Source organism: Emydura macquarii, unplaced genomic scaffold (genome assembly GCF_026122565.2).
Source record: "Emydura macquarii macquarii isolate MOO-44397 ecotype Brisbane River unplaced genomic scaffold, CSIRO-AGI_Emac_v2 contig_306, whole genome shotgun sequence".
Lineage (NCBI taxonomy): Eukaryota > Metazoa > Chordata > Testudines > Chelidae > Emydura > Emydura macquarii.
In genome coordinates, this window is record NW_027130443.1 from 8,730,740 (window position 1) to 8,753,065 (window position 22,326).

Here is a 22,326-nt window from a genome sequence, read left to right on the forward strand (position 1 = left end):
GATCGGAGAGAACAAGTTTCACTGACTAGATCGCAATGTGCAGAGTAGAGCCCATATCCAGTTGGAACTACAGGGGTTATTTAGGTAACAGCAATATCTCTTTTCAGAGGAGTAAACACTTTTTTATGGGTCGCGAGCGTACTAAGACTTCCTTTGTGTGTTCACTAGGGAAAGTGACTAGACAGTGGTTTTAGAGAACTTCTAAAAATCAGAATAAAGTTCTCTTTGAAAAGAGGAAATATACAATAGTCCCCTCATCCTTATTTTCTTTTGAGTAGAAAACTGCATCTCTGGAGTGTTGACTGACTGGTTGTAATATTTAGACAGTTAAAATGAGATCACACTGTCAAACGTGCAGTGCTTCTGTATACACAATAGAACAAACACTGGGGACAAACATTCTACATTAGAGCTTCTTGACTGTATAAAAAAAAATAACTGTTCTTCTCCCCACTCCGCGATATTCATCTGACTTGGAATAAATACACATTATTGAGGCCTTCACAGCAGGGGCTACTCAAAATATTTGTTGACTTTAGTAGAATAAAATTAGTATCTCTTGCATGCCTGTGTCATGTTCCAGTCATGATAACCTGGACCAAATATAAAGCTGATGCCTTTCAGCAGTAACTTCAAAATTGATTTTTGCACCCCTATTTGAACCTTGTAAGTAGGGGTTATTCACTTCAAATAAACAGATGTCATGTAATTGGATTACCAAACATTTAAATGTATGCATATACTCTTGGTAACTGGCTTTGTCTAAGTATTTATGTTGCTTCCATCAGTGAGTCATTGGAATGCTCAAATATGTAGTTATGCAACACCTGCTATGACCCCTTCCTTTCCTATTTTTTATTGGGATCCTTTCTGTGATGCTGTGCAGGTTGATGTAAAAAGTTGAATAAAGGGGTATTTACCTGAACATGTTCTGTTTCCATGTATTGCAAAGTGCATTTGAATTGGTCCTTGGCAGAACAGTAGATCTGCTTTAACATAGTTGTGAAAAAGGTTTCATTTAACAGTTAGTCATTTAAGCCCATGTTAAGTTAAATTGCTTTTGAAAAGCAGTGACATGGATGGTACTCGAATCTCTACTAATCCTATAGGTGCTGCAAGCAAGATGAAGCAGGTATTTCAAGAACAGTTTTGAATACATATGGGACACTCGGGGTGGGGTGGGGGGGACGGGAAGGAGAGGGGAAGAGAGGTTATTGCTTTTGCATTCACTGAGACTATGTCTACACTATAGCTTATATCGGCAGAATTTGTCACTCAGGATGTGAATAAACCCACCCCTATGAGTGACATAAGTTATGCCAACATAAGCACGTTATAAATAAGGCAGTGCTATGTTGGCGGGAAAGCTTCCCCTGCTGACAGCTTCTACCGTTTGTAAAGATGGTTTTATTATGCCAATGGGAGAGCTATCTCTCATCAGCATAGGGCGTCTTCCCCAGATCTGCTGCAGCAGCGCAGCACATGTAGACGTGCCCTTAGTCAATCTTTATGCTACCAGCTTGTGTCTTCTGTAGTCTTATCAGTCTCTTCTGAGATGGAGAAAACCAACTAACAGGAACTGTTATAACTTTTCTCTTTCTACTGTTAATTCTCTGAAAACCTTGAAAATAGACAAAATTGCAAAGTAGAATTTTGCTTTCTGACATCTCTAGGCCAACATTTGAGGGGGGGCATTGTAATTTATTTTGGCTCTGTATGTGTTCTCATTAATTAAGGGCACTTTTGAAAGCATTGCATGTAATGGTCTGTTCAGTGAAGGACAGCTGCTGCTTTAGAGCCCTCTACTGGTAGGGACACTATAGAGTCTAGTGCAGTTGATCAGTGTCCCCAAAATAAATCCTTCTCTTGCAAGTTATTTGAAAAGAGCATGTACATTTTTACTTTACTCTTTTTCCATTTTATTTTTCTGAGTGGGTCAGTTTCCCGGTGGTGGAGCCCCCATAGAAAACCAGTGCCTGCTCTGGGGATAGTGTTTAATTAGAAACTGCATTATCTTGAAGCCTTACCCAAAAAAAGTAGCAAAATCTTTCCTTAGTGACTGGTGAACTTTATATATATAAAAAAAGTATTAGAAATTATTGGAACTTAAAGGGATTGAATTAATGCAGACACAGAAACCTGCCTGGAAAACATAAGACTCCAGAATAAATTTATATCCAAATTTTAGGCTTTAAAGAGAGGTCAAATTTTGGATGTGAACATAATTCCTTTTAACCTTTTTGTGTATCTTGTAGCTTTTTTAATCACTTGAGGGCAGGGAGAGGGAGTGTAGGGCATAACCTGCACTTCCTAAAATATTCTTTAAAAAAGATTCAACAACTTATATGAAAGAGTAGCATCTGAATTTATATGAACCAGGATAAAAAAATTGCAAGATTTATCACTCTTGGAGTATGTCTTATCACTGTCACTTATCATTCTTCAGAGCATTTACTGATCCATGTACTGATCACTCTTTGGGCTTAGGAAGTTAGTCCTCTTTTCTTGATGATTTATGGTATTGCAGAGTTAGGAAGGAATAAAAACCTTGTATTGTACCTATGATGTTTCTGCTCCAGCAAACTTTGAAGACCGGATACTGGAGTAGATAATGGATTATTGGTCTTTTCTGCTAAGGCACCTGCTGATATGTTTTTACTTTGACTCTGCTGAATGGAGCCCTCTTGTCTTGTAGGATGTAGAAGAATGGAATATTGGGAATCTGAACACCCTGTTGGACATGGTGGAGCATGAGTGTGGGATTATCATAGAAGGTGTGAATACGCCCTATCTTTATTTTGGCATGTGGAAAACGACGTTTGCTTGGCATACTGAGGACATGGATCTCTATAGCATCAATTACCTGCATTTTGGGGAGCCAAAATCCTGGTAAGTAGGTAGAATGCTGATGAGGGAAATACTCATGAGCCCTTGTCTCTGCTTGGAGACTACCCTAATCTCACTTTCAACCTCTGTGTAGAAAGAGATATCTCTTCTGTATCACCCTACTACACAACTTTGTAGGAAGCCAACTGCTGGTAATTGACAATAGGATGAAAGTAAAAGCAATTATGTCAATTATATGACCCAATATAAGTTGTCACCCCTTAGACATCAAATTAGTTATACTGACACAAACAGGTTGCTTTTAAGTAAACAAAAAACTCCTGAAAACCAGTTTACACTAGCATTTCTTTGAAGGCTATTCCAACAGAGGTCTACACAAGCTCTCTTTTTCCCCACTCTCTCTCCTACTTGCCATTTGAATACATTCTTTCCTTCACTTCTCTGACTTGTTGTCTCATTTATACTTAAAATTCCTTGTGTCTGACACCTTTCTTTAAGGGTGTCCGTAAGAGCCAGGACTCTTGAGGAGAGAGGGAATTAAAAACCATGAGAGCTGTATTTCAACAATTAAGGCTTTTTGTAATTAATGCACGGAATTGAAGCTGAGACACGTAATAAAATAGTGATAGCGGAACATGACCACTGCCAAAGCACTTAATTGAAACACTGCTGTCTTCACATTTTGCTGTGGGGCAGAAGGCATCTGTTACCTTAAGCTGCCCCAGTTCAATATGTAAGATATTCATAATCTCCGGTTCTTCTGTGGGGAGGCAGGTGAGGAAGTTATTTCTTCATGGCTTATTTTTGTAGATCATATTAAGTATTTTTTGCAGGTGTGTATTATGCGTCTCCTTAGAACTAACATTCTGTGAAAATGATCAATAAATAAGGGTGAAGTTGGGGAGTCAGGGAATTGAATAGGTTATAAAAAGCTTGTATATTTGGTTTCCACAGGCCTCCTGCTGTTTAAAAGTATAACTAGAGAGACTTGGCAACCCAAAAGAGTAATTTGCTGAGGATCTTGATGTGACTAATAAATATTGACATTTGCATGCAAATTAAAGCTTAAATGTCACAGTAAAGCTCTTGTCACTGTGCCCTGGCTCTGGCAGACAAGATCTTCCCATCTCTCAACAATATGAGTCCCCAGTGATGCCACTTATCTCCAGGCTGATAGTGCCTGTGGGTGTATGAGAGCTACCAGGAGCAAGGAGCCTGTAATCAGTAAATATGGTGTTCCATTACAATGCAGAGGGAATGGGGGGAGGGGCTTGTCTGTGACACATGCAGCCATAGTCTTGGTTCAAATCTTTAATATCTTCCATTGGATCAGGCAGTCTATTTTTCTGACTTACCTGGCTTCACAGTTTCTCTTATTCAGGCAGAGGTGAAAGGACTTACAGAAGCAGTTATGCTATCTGTGATAAACTAGTGTGACTTGAAGAGAAGTGGATCTCTGGGCTCTGAATAAAAAGTGACAAACTTTCATTTTAGATACCATCAAGTTGTCTTTCTCTTTGGAAGCAGCACATCCAAAATCATCTTTATTTGGTCCCTGGTCTCCACTAGGTGGTGCCAGAGTTGCATCACTTTTTACTGTCCGTTGACCGCATAGCAGTGAACACGAGCAAAGGTAATGTGTAATGTCTTGGTTCTGGCAGACTAAAACCACACTTCAGCCTATAGATGTGAGTTGCTGTAAAATGCTGTGTGCTCTAAAATGCTGTATGCAGAACCCATCTCTAATTTAAATAGAGTTTGCACTGAGGACATATGGTTTTAATGATACCCAGTCACTCCTTTTCACATTTGTGCATGGTCAGCCCTTTTTCCTTTGTGTCTTGTTTTTCATTCTGTACCCAGAATGCGAGTGTTGCCATCAGAAAACAGGAATGAGACCAGTTTATCGTTGAGAGAAAAGTAGGGCCCAGCACCAGAATAGTGGCTGCTGCTTTGTATACAAAGACTCCACCCCTTTGCACTTGGATTTTGTGGGTGAAGGTTTAAGAATAGAGTCAAGAAAACAGAAGCCATTTTTAATTGGCACTGTAGGTTTGAGGCCTGACTTGGAATGTTGCCCTTCTAGCCTACATTTTTCTAGTTTCACAAGTTTTTCTTGGAGTAATACAAGTAACGAGCAGTGATGCTTGCAAAAGGACAACTAACACTTCCTGTAATTCTGTTGTGACTTCCCTCAATACCAGTTCTGCATTAAACAGTGGAATTCCCACAAGCTAGCCCCTGTCTCTGAGGGAGAAGTGGGGCTTGTAGCTGAAGATGACTGTGTGCGCTGCAGTTATCTGAAGTCAAAATGGGGAAAACTGAAAGCTCAAACTGTGTAGTAGAGCCAACAGCAGCCACAGTGCTTAGATGTTTTCATTTGCTTTTGTTTCTTTCATCTTTGCTCAGGAGTTTGGGGTTGGGGGAGGTGAAGCAAGAGGAGACCTGCAAAAACTGAATCCCAATTCCTAGTGGAGAAGTAAAGAGGAATCACAGTTGTTGGAGAGAGCAACCATCAGACAATTGTGCATGGGGTGGGAAAGAGAAATGATAAAGTGTGCGTGCGTGCATGCGCGCGCGCCCATTAAAATCACAGGAAAAGAGTACTCTGCAACTAATGAAAACCTAATTGTGCCATGTTTGGTGATGGAGGGAGAATAAGATTTTAGAGTAACCCAGCCATTCTGTGGTTGGGCAGGTTTTGTATTGTAACCAGTTAAATAAAGCAAATATGAAAAATAAGGATGTTCAGGGTTGGGCAAAACATTTTTCAGTTGGGCTGAGCTTGTTATATAGATGACAGTCTCTAACACAAAAGTAGATGTGCTGTGACAAGATGCCATTGCTGGTTTGGCAGGACTTCCGCTGTTCCCTTAAGCGCAAGGCTAGAGCACGCCACTCACTCAAGTCTTTTCCTCCTTGCTCTTCACCCTGACAGCTCCAGTTAATGACTTCTCAAGCTCTTCTGTAAAAACGCGTTGTCTGATAAGGAGTATGGAGTCTGTGAATTACTCTGAGCGGACCTGATAACTTTCAGGCATGCTAACCAATTCTCATCTCCCAGCTTTGGTTACAGTGCTGTCATAAGTCAGTGGGGGGAGCTCTTGAACTTCAGAGCAGAGACTCCTGCACAGCAGGCTGGCCTCAGTCAGAGGCCCCTATTTTTCTGGCCCCACCTCCATGGATATTTCCCAGCTTCCTTCATCCTTTTTATAGACTATTTGACCCTGGCGGTGATCATCTTAGAGGCACCTCGGGGAATAGCTGGAGTGCAGAGAGTTACAAACTCCACCGGTTTGGGGCTATGCTCTGCAATAATAGAGGGAGGGCTATTGTTAGGCTGTCAGATATTTCTACACTGAAACTGAATGATCCTTTCGACATTGGTGGTCTTCTACCTGCTCAAAATAGTCCATCAAATAAACACACACACACACAATTTTTTTAGGTTTCTTTAGTTTAATCCAGAATGAGGCTGTCATGTCTCTACTGAATAGTCCTGCTTTGCAATGAAGGGGATCTTGTCCAGCCTGAGAGGCTGCCTACTCTCCTCCTGCAGTGAAGGGAGCAGAAATCAGAATGAGATTATCTCCCAGACTCCGGCCTTGGTGGATTCTGCTGGAGTTCTCCCTCCTTCCAAACTTTGTTTTTCAATGGACTTGGTAAAAGGATGAAGCCCTCCATCTCTCCTCAGGGTGGGTGAGGAAAGTTTGGACTATGGGAAGCCACCTCAGGACTCTTTACAGTGAAGATAAAGTGAAAATGGTAAGGCTCTCACAGGAGAGGGAAGTATTCAATATGATATGGGAGAGAGATTTTGTGTGGATAATTCTCAGAGAGGAGTGTGCACAGAAGAAGTCTCAGTGGAATAGTCTCTCCATTTTTGTCGCCAGAGATTCAGGGATAAACCAATCTCCCACAAAGCATGGATTGTGTCTGTCGGTTAAGGGGGTTACAGTGAATGTTGCATTTCAGTGGATGAACATGACTTCTTAGTACCTTGAGTACAAGCTGTTTGGTTGTACAGCTCCTTGCTTAGTGTGTGGGGGGAGGTGGGTGTCTTTCATTGCATAGAAGTCCTGGTGCCAACATCTCCTTGTGTTACTTCTCTTTCATAAACTGAGCAGAACAAACTATGGCAAAAATCACTTCCTTCTCCAGTCTCATTTCCAGGGGAAGCAGGTGAGAAATGTTCAGAGTAAAGTGAAGTACGCAGACAGTGGAGGGTCATCCAATGATAAGAGAGATGGAAGTGGTGAAGAAGGGCAGCTTTCTCTCTGCTTCCAGACCCTCACTAAACAATTGCCTGGGTCCCTCAACTTCTAGATCATCACACCATGCACCACGTGGGAGAAGAGACAGATAACAGTATCTGTCGTCAGCCAATGCTGTTCCTGCTGCAGAGGTCAACCCAAGGGAGACAGTATGTTTTGCTTGCCTCTTCTCAGAGAAACTTGTCTTCTCTGATACCCCAATGTTCAGATTCATCTGTTGCTTGTTGTGATGACCATGTGGCTCTCAAGCCCAGCAGAGGCCATTCTCTGAGGGGTGAGGCAGGAAGAGGGCACCTTGTCTCAAACACACATTTCAGGAAACTTTGAACTGTTGAGTAATTTCCTTTTAAGCTTCACAGTCATGGAGCTGCCAGATTGAATCTCTTGCGTGCATGTTTCTCCCTAATTATAATATACTGTTCCTCTTACATTAGTAGCTTAATTACAACCTTTTCATAGTCTGTCTTCATTTTCTAAAGTTTGAATTTATTCCAGTTTGCAGCCTGTATTAAACCTCTCGTGGTAGGAGTTTTTACTGTATCAATTATACGTATTATGTATAATTATCTTATAAACTCATATGTGGAGTTGTAAAATGCAGCAAATTGTCAAATGACATTAACAGGAGACTGACTTTATAATGACAAAAGCAACTAAATTGAATGTCAGGACCAATGCTCTCTGCTCATCACACCGCTGAGGTATGTGTTTTGTCTCAGCCTTTTTGTGAACTCAAAAGTTTATGTTGAAGCAGTGATGTCATTGACACTAGAAATGCTACAAGGTGCCATATGCTGTGCTTATATAAGCTCTCCTATGTCCTGTGTTGAAGCTTGGTCACTATTTCCACTCAAAGCTTACAATAGCAGTGATGCAGATTTCAGGTATCTGAATCAGTCTCCACGGGATAATACTGCTTTGCACTGTCTGTTCTTCTTTGAGTGCTTGCTCATGTCCATTCTGATTTTAGGTGTGTGTGCACGCCACATGCACCAGTGCAGGAAATTTTTCCTCTGGTGGTACCCGTAGGGCTGGCTCTAGCTCCCTCTGCAGTGGCGCATGTATGCACTCGCATATATGGCGCTGCTGACCCTCAGTTCCTTCTTACCGCCCGTGATGGTGCTGGAACAACGCTCTTGCTCTCGCAAGCCTTCGTGTTCCTAGTGACTCCTTCACTGTTTTCTAGCTCTTGCTAGTGTATATATAGTTTTAAAAAGCTTGTAACCAGCCTATGGGGCCACCCAAATACAGCAAGGATATGCCTCAGCCTCCTGGGGCATATGGCATTGTGTACCTACATGGTCTGTCACATGAGGCTGCGCCTATGACCGCTTCAAATGTGGTTGGCCACGGTATATTCCCCGTCGAGACACTTCCTGGACAGAATTTTCACAGTTCCCTCCCACATACTTGCCTCCCTATCATGGTGGACAGGCCCCCGTCAGGTGCTAGCAGGAATTCCCTTCCCTGTCACCGAGACTGACGCGGTCTCTGGTTTCGGACTCGTCGGATGTGGGATGGGGAGCCCACCTAGGTGTCCTCAGGACTCAAGGTCGCTGGGCCAGGGAGGAGTTAAACGCTCACATAAAAGTCAAAGAGCTCAGACCTATCCAATTAGCCTGCGGGTGTTTCTGCTGCATCTGTCCAACAAGTTAGTGAGGGTTCTCATGGACAACATAGCAGTAATGTACTATATCAACAAGTAAGGGGGAGCAGGGTCCCCAGCCCTGTGTCGAGAGGTCATTCATCTCTGAGACTTCTGTGTGGAGCACAGCATCCTCCTCAAAGCGGTCCATCTGCCATGGCTGAAGAACACCGTAGCAAATCATTTGAACAGGTCCTTTTGCTCTCACCACGAGTGGTCGTTCCACCAGGAGGTGACTGACCGCATCTTCCAAAGGTGGGGAGCTCCCTGAGTGGACCTGTCTGCCATGACGGAAAACAAGAAATGCGTCCCCTTCTGTTCTCTCCTGAGGTCGGAAGGTGGCTCCCTGATGGATGATTTCCTACTCTCACAGTCGAGGGATCTCCTGTATGCATTTCCCCCGATACCTCTCATGCACAGAGTTCTAGTGAAAATCAAGAGAGACAAAGTGCAAGTCATTCTGGTAGCCCCGGAGTGGCCTCACCAGCACTGGTCTGGAATGCTGCAGGATCTATCAGTGGCTTGTCCTTGGTCTCTGCCGCTGCGCCTGGACCACATCTCCCAAGATGGGCTGGTTGCTTTACCTGGACTAGCCTCTCTGCATCTGACAGCCTGGCTGCTGCATGGTTGACCAGGGAGAAGCGCTACTGTTCCTCCCAGGTCCAGAGAGTGCTGTTTAGAAAGTAGGTAGACTTCCACCAGAGCATCGTACCTAGTGAAGTGGAAGCGCTTTGCCTGCTGGGCGACCGGGCAGAATGTATCCCCGTCAAAGTCTCCTATACAGGTGATCTTATACTACTTGCTTCATTTGAAGCAGGAAGGCTTAGCCCATTTGTTGGTGAAAGTTCACCTGGTGGCAATATCGGCGTTCCACCCACCAATACAGGGCAGATCAGTTTTCTCCGATGACATGACAACTAGATTCCTTAAAGGGCTTGAAAGACTCTTCCCTCAGATTAGAGAGCTGGTTCCCCAGTGGGACCTGAACCTTGTTCTATCCCGGCTCACTGCTCCACCGTTTGAATCTTTGGCCTCATGCTCGCTCACACACTTGTTCTGGAAGGTGGCATTTCTAGTAGCAATCACTTCTGCATGCAGGGTGTCGGAGATTAAGGCCCTAACCTTATATGGTGTTCTTTAACGACACGGTCCAGCTCCGCCCTCACTCTGCGTTTCTTCCGAAGGTCGTTTCTCACTTCCATGTTAATCAGGACATCTTCCTGCCGGTATTCTGCCCTAAACCTCACAGCTCTGAGTAGAGGCGCTTACATTCACTTGATGTAAGGAGGGCCCTAGCTTTCTACATTGATAGGACCAGACCGTTCCGCTGCTCCACGTAACTCTTTGTGGCGATTGTGGACAGGATGAAGGGCAAACCGGTCTTCTCGCAGTGTATTTCATCCTGGATTACTGCATCCATGCCTGTTATGAATAAGCAGGAGTTATGCTTCCAGCATCCTTGTCGGCCCATTCCACGAGGGCTCAGGCGTCTTCAGCGGCTTTCCTGGCACATGTACCTATTCAGGATATTTGCCGGGCCACCACTTGGTCGTCCATACATACCTTCACGTCCCACTGTGCTATCACACGGCAAGCTAGGGATGATGTGGGATTCGGCAGAGTGGTCTTACAATCTTCACAGCCATGAACTCCTGCCCACCTCCAGAGGCACAGCTGGTGAGTCACCTAAATCAGAATGGACATGAGCAAGCACTCGAAGAAGAAAGAACATTTTATTACCTTGTAACTGTTGTTCTTTGGGATGTGTTGCTCATGTCCGTTCCATAACTCGCCTTTCATCTCCTCTGAGGGAGTTCCAGCAAGAAGGAACTGAGAGGGAGGGGGCTGTCAGTGCAATATATGCAAGCGCATACACCCACTGCTGCAGAGGGCACTAAAGCTGGCCCTAAGGGTACCACGAGGGGAAAAATTTCTGGCACTGATGCGTGTAGTGCTCACACACACCTAAATCAGAATGGACATGAGCAACACATCTCGAAGAACAACAGTTACAAGGTAAGTAACCGTTCTTTGTCATCTGAAGATTTACAAGCACTTTCCAGACATTGCCTTGAAACAACCTTCTGAAGTAGGTGAGTGTTAATATATACCCATTTCACAGAGCAAGTTAATAGCAGAATTGCTTTAATTGGTCTCCTTTATGCAGCTTGATTAGTCCACTGAGATTCAGTTAGGGAATGAATGTTACTTACAGGGTGTAGTTAATTACAGTTGAACAATTTTGAATTGTGTTCTGGGCCTGAGAAGCTGGCCATCGAGTGTTAAAGCTAATATAGTTTTTAATCTCCCTTTGTTCCTGAACTGCGCGCATGAGGCATATTTGGAATATGCCTCTGCCCTAGTACAAAGAATCCTTCAGTACCTAAATAAGCCCTTAAATTGTGAATCATCTAGATACTGTGGATTTAGTTGGATATGTACATGAGACAATAATGACTCCATGTTGTTGGCCAGCCTCAGATCTGTGGTGTGGAGCCCACTGAGTGTGTAATAAGCCTGTGTCTTAGATGTTTTGATAGTGCGACTACCCATGTGTAGGAACACTTTTTGATCTGTTTCTTTTTTCCAAACACCAGTGGAATAGCATTCTGTAAAACGTTTTCTCAAAAAACACAGCTTGAGTCAAAGCAATGTGGGAGGAGGGGTTAATGGTAGGAAATGTTTGCCCCTTCTCCCTTATTGTGGAAAGGGCATTAGTCCCTCTACAGTTCAAGACTGAAGCTGGTTTTCTATTATTATAACTGACTTCCCCTCCCCCAACATTCCCTCCCTGAAGCTGGACTAAACCTGATCTCTTTGATTTAAGATTTCACATATGACCCCTCAGCCTAGGGTAGCACTTTTATAAAGTACTGCGATAAGAATAACCAAAAGCCCTGCTCATGGCGCAGTTGACCTATGCTATCTAGAACAATGTTTAAAATGCAGTAATTGCTAGCAAGGGTCTTAGCCCGGATTGCTTTACAAGCATGTAGAGCTATGTTTCTGACAACATGCTGGCTAGACGATTCTACAGTTTACTCTCCATCCCTACAGTCTCCAGCATGCTAGAATAAATCTACAATGGTCAGGAAAACCATATGAGAACCTTGCTCGTCTCAGCCAGGTTTAGACAAGATTGGTTCTAACTAGCCTGATTCTGATCCCAGTATCGTTAGGGCCTGAAAACCTATATTTTTCAGGGGAGATGAAATGGGGAGATAAAGTTGACAAATGTTTGTTTCTGTGCTAAGATATTGTTTCTTGCAGAAGTGGAATGTATTTGAGAACCCTCTTTTTTTTTTTCTGACCAATGGCATATACTGTAGCAGCTGCAAATGGAAAAGAGCTGATAGTTTTACTGCAGATTTTGTTTTTCATTATTGTCTCGGGGTGCATTGCAGCTGTCTTGGCCAGAACCCTTGCCCTCCCTGCCCTCCAGGATAGAAAACGTTAATCCATAGGGAGCTATCTTGGATAAAGAAAATGACCTGCCTATTGCTGTTGTGGAGTTCAGATCTGCCAGCTTCTTTACTTCCCTGTTCTAACTGCATATGCAGGACTTTGTCCTTGCTTATCCCCATTTCCCCATGTTGTGTTCTTCACCCCCCACCTATTTTAACACATCCTCACATATGTTGCAATTTGCTTTGAGCATGGTGTAATCTCATTTAAGGCTGTGGGGTTTAGTTTTTTATACTGAATTGTCTGGCAGCAGGGCGGGAGATGGGAGGAGTATTTGTACCTCGCCCCATTATTGCCTTCTGACTATTACTCTCTCAAGGGGGTCATAACACAAGGATGTTCAAATGTTAAATCAGTCATTTGTGATAATCAAACTTGATTAGTGGAATCCCTTTAACCCCGTACACTCTGGAGAGCATGAGAGTCTTTTAAGGGTAGATTAGCTGGAAGCTCAGATGTCCCTATTGACCTTTAGGAAACTGACAACACTTTATGTTCATTGCACTGAGAATTTTTTTCTTTGAGTCAGCTTCATGTGGAGATTTCTCTGCTATGTTTATTTTCTTCATTCTTGGCTTTGGGAGATTTTCATAGGAAAAACATATTTTTTTTTTCCACTGACATCTTCAGCAGCCTCACACAGGAAACACGTAGGGCTGGCTTGTTTTAGGATGTGTGCACTTGCTTTGTTTGCATGTTCCATTCTGGCAGTAGAGATTTATGGGTGTGGGGAAGTAGGGGGAAGACCATTCATACAGTGACAGGAAATTTGTGAGCTGCAGGGAGCTCTCCAGCCTCTGTTCCTCCATGTAATGTGTTTTATGGCTCTGCAGTTTTGGATGGAGGGAGGGTAGAATTTATGGTGAGGTTTGATTTATAGATTAGCCGAAGCACCATTTGCTCTTGGGCTGATTTGCCAAAGCAGGGCTCTTCTCAGTTGATTGAGGGGGGAAGGGTTGTGTGATGTGTATTCCCTTTATTTCTTTTAATGGGCGATATTAACAGGCAGAGCTGTTTCCCCCTCTCCATATCCCTTGCAGTCACCCAACTGTGTCTGGTCAAAGCTGCTCTGGAATGGGGCTTCTGCATTAAGAAAGTGTGTGCATGTTGATTACTCTGGGATTCACAAGAGGAATGATGTATTGAGATGCAGAGTTGCATCCCCCTGTAATTCGGTGATAGATGGGAGGAGTGCAGCAGTGAGTTATTAATACAGGCTTTCAGGCTTCATATACCGCAGTCATTAGTTAATCAGTACAAACCACACCATACTGCTAATATTCAAACAAGCCCTCTTGCAGGCTCCTACATGATGTCTGAGCAGACACAGACACAGTTTGGCCTGCAGGCGGTGTTACGGTGAAGGACGTAGTAATCGTGTGAGGCAGGAGCAGCACTGCTTAATCTACAGTTTGTTCTAAGGATCCAGAGAATTGGTGTATTATTATTATTATTGAGAGGTTGAATCTTGGCTGAGTTGAATGGTTTTAATAGTTAAGGAACCAAACAGTTGCCTGTGAGGAATTGTAACTCAGCTCCTGAACTGTAGCCCTTGTTTCTCTCCCCAGAGCAGGTGTCAACAGTTAAAACAATGGGAAATTGTCTTTTAGCAGACTTAAGTTTAAATGATGGTGTTTAAGTTGCTGTGGACATTTTGTAAACAGGTAATTGTCCCAGCGTGGACTGTGCAGGGGTTTCCTCTCCCTCACTCTAGGAGCACTAGGACCTAGGTGGTGCCCCGCATGTGGCCTTGGGGAAAGCCTTCAGAGAGGAACCAGCCAGACTGTCAGCCAGTATGAGCAGTCAAAGCAGAGCATGCGGCCCGGCAGGTGAGGATGTAAAATGGGACCCTGCCAGACCACCCCTCTCCCAGCATTCCCACATCCCTAGAACTGTGCAGGGGAGATCTCTCCACACACTGTGGGCACAGATGGTGCCTCCCTTCACGCACAACATAGCCTTGAGGAAAAAGTGCAGAGAGGAATCAATCAAAAGCTCGAGCTGTTCAGAGTAACTATAGAAGCAGCCAAACCAGGGGCCTTGAGACATTCAGAGAATTTCTTACAGTTTTGACTGAGCTTCCTCTGCCCCAAGTTGACTGGCTGTTTGTTCTAATTCCTCTTCCCTCTGTGTCTTCACCTCAGTTTCACTCCACACCTGCCCCTCTTACCCTCTGCTCCCAGCTCTGTTCCCCTCACCCACTTCCCTTCCATGTCCCCTCTCCCCTTACTTTTCTTTCCATTTAGCTGGTTGTCTCATAGCTACCATCCTCCATTGTCCAAAAGTAATGGCTGTAATATGACATTTCCTGTCATTATCATAGTCATAGAAGATTAGAGTTGGATGGGACCTCAGGAGGTCATCTAGTCCAACCCCCGCTCAAAGCAGGACCAGCCCCAACTAAATCATCGCAGCCAGGGATTTGTCAAGCCATACCTTAAAAACCTCTAAAGATGGCGATTCCACCACCTCCCTAGGTGTAACCCATTCCAGTGCTGCTTCACCCGTCTAGGGAAAAAGTTTTTCCAAATATCCAGCCTCGACCTCCCCCACTGCAACTTGAGACCATTGCTTCTAGATCTGTCATCTGCCATAACTGAGAACAGCCTTGCTCCATGCTCCCTGGAACTCCAGCTAGTTAAAGTCCGCTATCAAATCCCTCCTCATTCTTCTCTCCTGCAAACTAAACAAGCCTAGTTCCCTCAACCTCGTCTCATAAGTCACGTGCTCCAGCCCCCTAATCATTTTTATTGCCCTCCTCTGGACTCTGTCCAATTATATTGTTCACTCATCTTTTTATCTCTTTCCCCCACCCTGTGCCTGTCTGGTCTATTTAAGTTGTAAACTCTTCATGACAAAGGCTGTCTAATACTGTGTTTGTACCGTGCCTAGCACAGTGGGGCCCTCCATTTTTGGTTAGTCCTAATGCACTACTGTAATAAACATGATTAATAATAATTAACTCGTTTCTTTAGCGGTGTCTCTAAATGTGTTACTATTCCACTGGCTTAGTGTATAATGCATGAACTGCCTCCTCCCCCAGCACTAATAATTCATCACAGTTTTGTAGTCCCAGGCTGAACTGAGAGAGGCCCATCTTTGAGAGAGTTTCAGCAAGAGCCTTCTATCTTCTGTTTTGAAAGTGTCTGCTCAAAGCTCAGACCTGATTTTAAATGAAGATCTATAGAAGTCTGACAGGATCACAGATTGATTTTAATAACTTAGGCTTTTGAACACTGAACTCTGTCATTAATACAAGACGTGAGGGAGAAAGAAGTGCTTTCTCTCTCCATATGATCCTCACAGCCTGATCTGACTTGAGCCCTGTGGGAGAATGGGTTTGTAGACTCTGGCTTCATGTGACAATGGCAAACGGGCTGGCTAAGACTGCAAGGCCCCACCAGTGGCATTGGAGGACTGTTTTAATTCATGCCTTTTTAATATTTGGGCATGAGTCAAGTTTTTCTCTTTACTCGGAAGAGGAAATTGATATAGGGTGGCATAAGCGCAGTAAAAAGTAGTTTAAAATAGCAGAATTCCTGCCGTGACTGATACTTATAGTGCTCTAAACCAACAAAGTTCTCTGCAAGCATCAACTATTTAATCCTCCTCCCTTGTCTGGAAGGCAATTAAAAAATGAAGTCAGTGTTAGAAGACAGGATACTGGGCTAGATGGACCATTGGTCTGACCCCGGCATGACCATTCTTATGTTCTTAAATTCACTAGACATGGGGGATTGGGAGGAATAAAGGAAACTAGGGAAGTCTCTCGTTGACCTGTATGTTATCTGGAGCACCTTTCAGTTTTGCTCTTTAATGCAGTGGGTGACTGAAGCAGGAATACGAACTTTAGACTGAAAGGTGCTATTATCATCTGTAAAGATACAGTTTGTCACAGCAAAGCCCTCTGATCTGTAAAGTTCCTGCTAGAATGGGCTTCTTCTCCTGTTCAGATTCATTCAAAAGAGCAAAAAGAGGCAGGGGCTTCCAGATCAAGCCACCATCACACATGGACAAATTTGTTTTGTTCTGCTGCAGGCATTTATTCTGTCTCCATTCCAAGAGCAGCAAGGGGGGAGGAGGAGGATGTTTCAGTGCCCAGTGAAGGGGACAGCTCTTGTAAGCCAGTTGGTACAGGATAAAACATCTGTTAACGTATGTTAGGCACTTAATGGTCTCCCCCCTCAATAAATATGCATAACTCTGGTTAACATTAATAAGAGTTAGATATGCTCATTAAGAGGAAAATAGATCTCTTAATCTTTCTAGACTTTCTGTCAGTAAACATTGCACTAGGCATGATGAAGAGGCTTCAGTGAGTGCTGTTATTTGTAAGCATGAATCCCCTCATAGTCCTTAAAACTGGGACCTTGTCCAGAAGATAGGAGAATTGGAAATACGTGAAGTGTGAGTGCACTGTTATCTAACGTACTAAACTGCTGATAATGCAGGTTGTGGTTTTTCATTTTCATCCATTAGAATGTATTACATTTCCTGTTGTGGGACAATGGATGGAGATCTCTATGTTAACTCCTCACTTATATAAGTGGTTTAATGTTGAAACTGTGACTAAAGGGGCCAGTGTAGCCAGTAAGCTGTGGAAAGTATACAGCACAGGCAGCACTTTTTGCCTTTCCCTTCACAGGAATTTCACCCTGAAGTTGTATACCTTGTCCAAATCACTCTGTCTCCTCAGATATCAAGTTTATAATTTGTGGGTCTGATATAAACATTGTGGCGGTAAAGCTTTGCATTAGCAGGATGTTGCCAATAACCACCTGGCAAACTAGCTTGCTCATTTTTTTTTTAGTCCCTCCACCTCTCCCTCTTTCTTTTTTAGGTGTAAGCTCTTTGGAGCATCATCTGTGCCTTTTTTTAATGATTGTAATGATTGTACAGTGTCTGCTACTGGAAGCAACCAATAAGTAGTAACTGATTAACAGTTCATGGAAATATATGCTTCATAAATAACTATTGTAAATTGAGATGATGGAAGGGGAGATGAATATTCTAGCTGTTCATTTCTGTTGAAGTATGTAGTAAATATCTTCCTGGTCAAAATGAATGAATAAGCCATTTTAGAATTTTTTTCCCCTAAAACACTTTTTCCTTAGTAATATACACTTTTCACACTCACTTATTCACATACTGGGTGCAGACCAGAATGTAGGATTACTTCCATTGCTGTGGAGAGAGCATCTGTATGTAGCCTTCTTCCAGGTGATTTTTAATTGTCTATTTGTGTCTTGTATGTGTTGTCATTAAGTTAACTGATAGTTATTCATTTTGAGACCCTTGTTTAAAGTAATATTTAAAAATTATATTGTTCTGTTAGAGACTTTCATTAGTAAGTCACCAATTTTCGTGTCATAGTTTCTTGACTGTGCCAGAACTTCCAATTCCTCCTGCTTGTTTCCCAGGCTTCTTGCATTTGTGTATAGCCACTTGAGATAACTAGCTGATTGCCCTACTTTCTCAGTATGAATCAGGAGGCCTCCCCTGCTGCATCCTCCTCCTTCTGCTTCCTTGTGGTGTCCAACTTCCCCACTTACCTTCGGGCTTAGGTCTCCACTGATAGAAGAATATAAAACTGATAGTCCTACTGACACAAGATGATCTCCAGCCATAAACTCAGTAACTTTAACAATTCAGCCCAATATTGTTGGATAACAAATCTAGAATGTATGTATTTATACAATAAACTAAATAAATACCAGCATATTGCCCTTTCACAATTTTCAATTTCTTGGAAGGGGTGGGAGGAGAAGCCAGATTTGTGGGTGGGGGTGAAGAATTTCATATCTTGCTTCTGATTCTTTGGAAAGTGGAGTTGAGAATTGGGCACCTATGCATATGGTATTGGTGACAATGGCCTTATATTGATAGGTTTCTGAAATGTCCCATGCTTGCTCTAGCACCTATGAGGCTCCAACAGTATGTTCAATAAGAGGATTCCTATAGACTGGCTGTTGTGTTTTTATGTTGTCTAATCCTACTCAAAGTGGGGTTAGATGACCGAGTGGTAAAAATGCTAGAGCTATAATGGAAAATGTTCATAATAATGTCAGTGTATGCACCGCCAAGTGGAGTCTGGAATGCTGTGATCCTCTGCAATCTGAAGAAGAGAATTAGTAATGAAGGTGGTCAGTTTTCAGTGATGGGTAGTCTATCTACCTCTTTCCTTCTGGAATAGGCAAAACTTCCCTCTGGATAAGGTAAAGGTGAGGAGAGCACAGGCAGAACTTGCATATCCTGAGGTGGGATTTCCTGAATTTTAAATTACAACAGTGTTAGCCCAATGTGGAGTTCTCGACAGGGTGCAAACTCCAGTGGTGGGTGGTGGACTGAGTCTCCAGTGACTTGTGCCTTGCGGCCACATTGCTTCCACTGTAAAGCATTATTCATTGGTAACTTGAATCCTGCAGCAGAATTATTGTTGGCTCTACCTCCAAACATCTCTCTTTGGCATGAAAAATGTGAAGTGGCTGATTTGGATGGCAAGAAGGTAGAACAAATTCTGCTGTTAAACTGATGTAAATTCAAATTAACTTCTGTGACTATAGATGTAATGAAGCAGATTGTGGCCCATTGTCGTCTTTGCATTTATAAAATGCCTGGTAAAATTATGGTATTGTTGAGGTAGAGATGAAAGCTCCTGTTTTATCTAGAGGGCCTGCTTTTGGTAGTATGGCTGCCTGTCACTGCAACAATAAGGTTCTTCTGTTTGTTAAACTGGGTATAATATGGCAAAGGAGGACTTCACCCAATTGCAGCCCAGAACAATTAAATGTACTCTTGCAAACATCTTAAATTTTGCTTAAAGCTCTTAGGTCTCATCACTTTTTTCCTCGCTTGATTCACTTTTTGCACCTGTTCCTATGTCAGGGCAACCTCTAATCTTGATTCCACCAATTATTATTATGGAATCTTCAGTGTGTTACATATGCCTATCCCATTCTGACAAGTTTTACCTTTTCCCCATGCTAAAGGCCTCGCTCGTTTTGGACCCCAGTTGAACAGCTGAGGATGGCTGTGAGCAAAATACCATATTAAAGAGGAAGAAGATTCCTTCTTGTTCTGTGTTACTTTCTTATGTTCCATGATGAATCATCAGAGAACATCTGATCTCCATTCATGCTGAGCACATATTAATTTTATTGAGGTCTGTGTATGCAGCTTGCAGAGCACTTGACAGAGCGCCTCACGGTGACTGTGTAGCCTGTATTGCATTGGCTTGCCCTAATCTTCCTTCCATGATCGCTCACAGAAGATTGTATTTTAAACTTGTCTACAGAGCTTATTTTTCTTTGAGAGATGGTCTCTATCCGGATTCCAGACATGGGTGCGCATGCACTAGAGCCAGAATTGTTCGTAGTAGTGTCCGTTGATCCTCACATGCATCGTGTGTCGGCCACATGGTGCAGCTGAGGCTTTGAGGCTGTGGGGGTAGACACCACTCTGGTTTCCACTTACCATTGCATGGCCAGAGTCAAAACCCCTGTTCCTCAGTGCTTTTAAGTTGCTGAGCGAACTCTTGGTAGGAACAGACAATTGTACATAGTTTTTAGTTTCTCTGGTTGTCTATAGTTAGTTACTTGGTTAGATCTGCTCTCCTGTTGGACTTTGTTCCCGCAGAGTGACCCCCCTGCCATTGTGCCCTGCCAGGCTGGCTTCAAGAACTGTGCTTCATGCCTGTGCTCCTTTGCAAGTGATAAGCACCAATGTTGCCTTTGCTGTCTTGGTGACGCTTATGGTGTCGCCCGCTGCTCCATCTGCCGCTTGTTCCTGCCTCGCACTCAGGAAGCCAGAGAACTCAGTCTCTGCAAGTATCTGATGGAGGAGGCTATGTGCCCATGTGTGCAATCGAACCTGGGACCAGCAGATCTGCCAGAGTGGCACCTGTCACCGCCTGTGAGTGCATTCCCTTCCGCATGCCAGTGCCACCATAGAAACATAGTGTGCATAAGAAGCACAGCCATGAGCATAAGGGCGCATTCCTGATGTGGACCACCCCTAAGTGCAGTGTTGCCTCTCTGAGCAGGATTCGGGTGCTCCACCTCCCAAGAAGTCCCTCACGGGGCATAAGTCAAGGCACCACCACGAGCCCTCTGCACCTCCTCCAGCCACGACTGCAGCTCTGCCACCTTCACTGCTGGGTGCCATCCATGCCTCCAGACTCTCTTGTCCACTTCCCCGGATGCTGGGACATCGGTCTCCACTGCTGCCAATGGCTGAGCTGATGCTACAGTACACTAGCTCCCCGCAGTGCCCTGGTTCCAAGGGCACCTTGCAATTTCCCTCTCTGGTGGATGAACCTCTCCTGCTCCCTGAGCGGCACCCTGCTTCACCACACTTGCACCACTGGCATCTCCAGTACTAACAGTCCCACCCCTGCTGGACCCATTCTCGGCATCTGAGTGGGTTTCCAATCCAGACCCTTCCTGCTCCCCTGCACACTCGTACAGCCCGGATCCTTGGTACCAGCTGCATTACCCGCTGATGAGGCATGGTTCTGCTACCCCCGGAGGCCACTGATGCCCAGCGACCCATCTGCTTGGCCCTACTGGCTGGGGTAGGATTCTTACCGGGGCCATGGGGTGCCAGTGCTTCCATCTTGCTGGCTGTCCCCTGTCTGCACTGCAACTCCTGCCATCTATGATGAACCTCAAGGTGCTCCCATGCCACTGGCACTGCTGGTACCACTGGTCCCCACTGGAGCCTTGTCATCCCTGGGACAACGCCCTCATTCCGCCTACTCCCTCTGCTCTGGATGACCAGGGACACTTATCAGGTCTTGCTTCGCCACAAGGCAAGAGTCCCCAACCTCCTGGTGGAGGAAGTCCAGGACCTGCAAAACCAGTTCCTGGACATTCTCCAATCGTCAGGGCCTTCCTGGACTGCTCTCCCAATCCACAAAGCCATTCTCCAACCTGCCCAGGCAGTCTGGCACATGCTGGCTTCCTGTGCCCCCACCCTGAAGAATGCTGAACGCCACTACTTTGTCCTGTCTAAGGGTACAGGCTTCCTGTTCACCCATCCCCTTCCCAATTCGCTCGTAGTCCATGCTGTGACCAAGCATGTCTGACAACATCATCTCCAGGCCGCCCCTCCAGACCGAGTGGCAAAGAAGTTGCACCTTCTAGGGTGCAAGGTTTATTCTTCTGCAGGTCTCCAGTTCTGAATCGGCAGTTATCAGGCCATCTTGGTGAAATATGATTTCTTCTCCTACTCCAAGTTGGCGGTGTTCCAGTCCTTGCTTCTGGTGGACAACCAACAGGAGTTCCAGACAGTACTCAATGAGGGCAAGCTCATCACAAAGGTGGCCCTTCAAGCTGTGGTCGACGCCGCTGACACTGCATCCTGCACGCTAGCATCCGGCGTTGTTCTCTGCCAGGATTCCTAACTCCAATCACCAGGCTTTCCTACAGAGGTCTAGACCACTCTGTGGGACCTCCCTTTTGACAATCACAAGCTCTTCAGCGACAAGACAAATGAATCCCTCCACTCTCTTCAGGATTCCCGTGCTACCCTGCGGTCACTTGGCATCTACACCCCGGCTCCTACCCACCAGCAGCAGAGATTGTCTTTCCACCTCTGCCCCCAAGCTGTCTATCAACCCTACTTTCAAAGCACTTAGGAGCCTTCTTGCTGTTGCCCGCATATCCAGCGACCCCCGCTGTTCCACCACTTCCACCTCCGCTGCCTCAGCCCTGATGCACTGTCTGTCCAAACAGCCATTTTGGCCTCCCCTTTGAGACTGGCAAGCCACCTCTCCCATGGTGCCTCAGATCATCTTCAGGGGACCAGCTTGCCCTCTGCCCACAACTCGTGCAAGATCACCACCGATTGACGGATGTTAGACGTTATCCATTGGGGTATTTGATAGAGTTCCTCTTGTTTCTCCCCTTATCGCCCATCCTTTTGTGGCCATGAGGATCCCTACCACCACAATCTCTTCCGCAAAGGAAGCACAAACTCTGCTTCTGAATGCACCATAGAATGTGTCCTACAGTGTTATCATGGCCATGGTTTTTATTCCTCCTCTTTTCTCATTCTGAAAAAAGGGGGTGACTGCCGCCCCATATTGGACCTCCG

At 44.5% G+C, this 22,326-nt stretch overlaps 1 protein-coding gene across 14 annotated transcripts in view; it reads left to right on the forward strand.

Annotated features, from left to right (window-relative positions):
• KDM4B (lysine demethylase 4B) overlaps positions 1–22,326 on the forward strand; it is a 218,782-nt gene that overhangs the window by 46,171 nt on the left and 150,285 nt on the right. For 12 of the 14 annotated variants that reach the window (XM_067558512.1, XM_067558487.1, XM_067558498.1 and 9 more), the window contains exon 5: positions 2,696–2,889. In XM_067558512.1, coding sequence (XP_067414613.1) covers positions 2,696–2,889 — 194 coding nt within the window. Of the gene's footprint in view, positions 1–2,695; positions 2,890–7,008; positions 7,116–19,220; positions 19,360–22,326 lie in introns of those variants that run through there. The other 2 variants (XM_067558556.1, XM_067558564.1) reach the window with 2 other exon arrangements.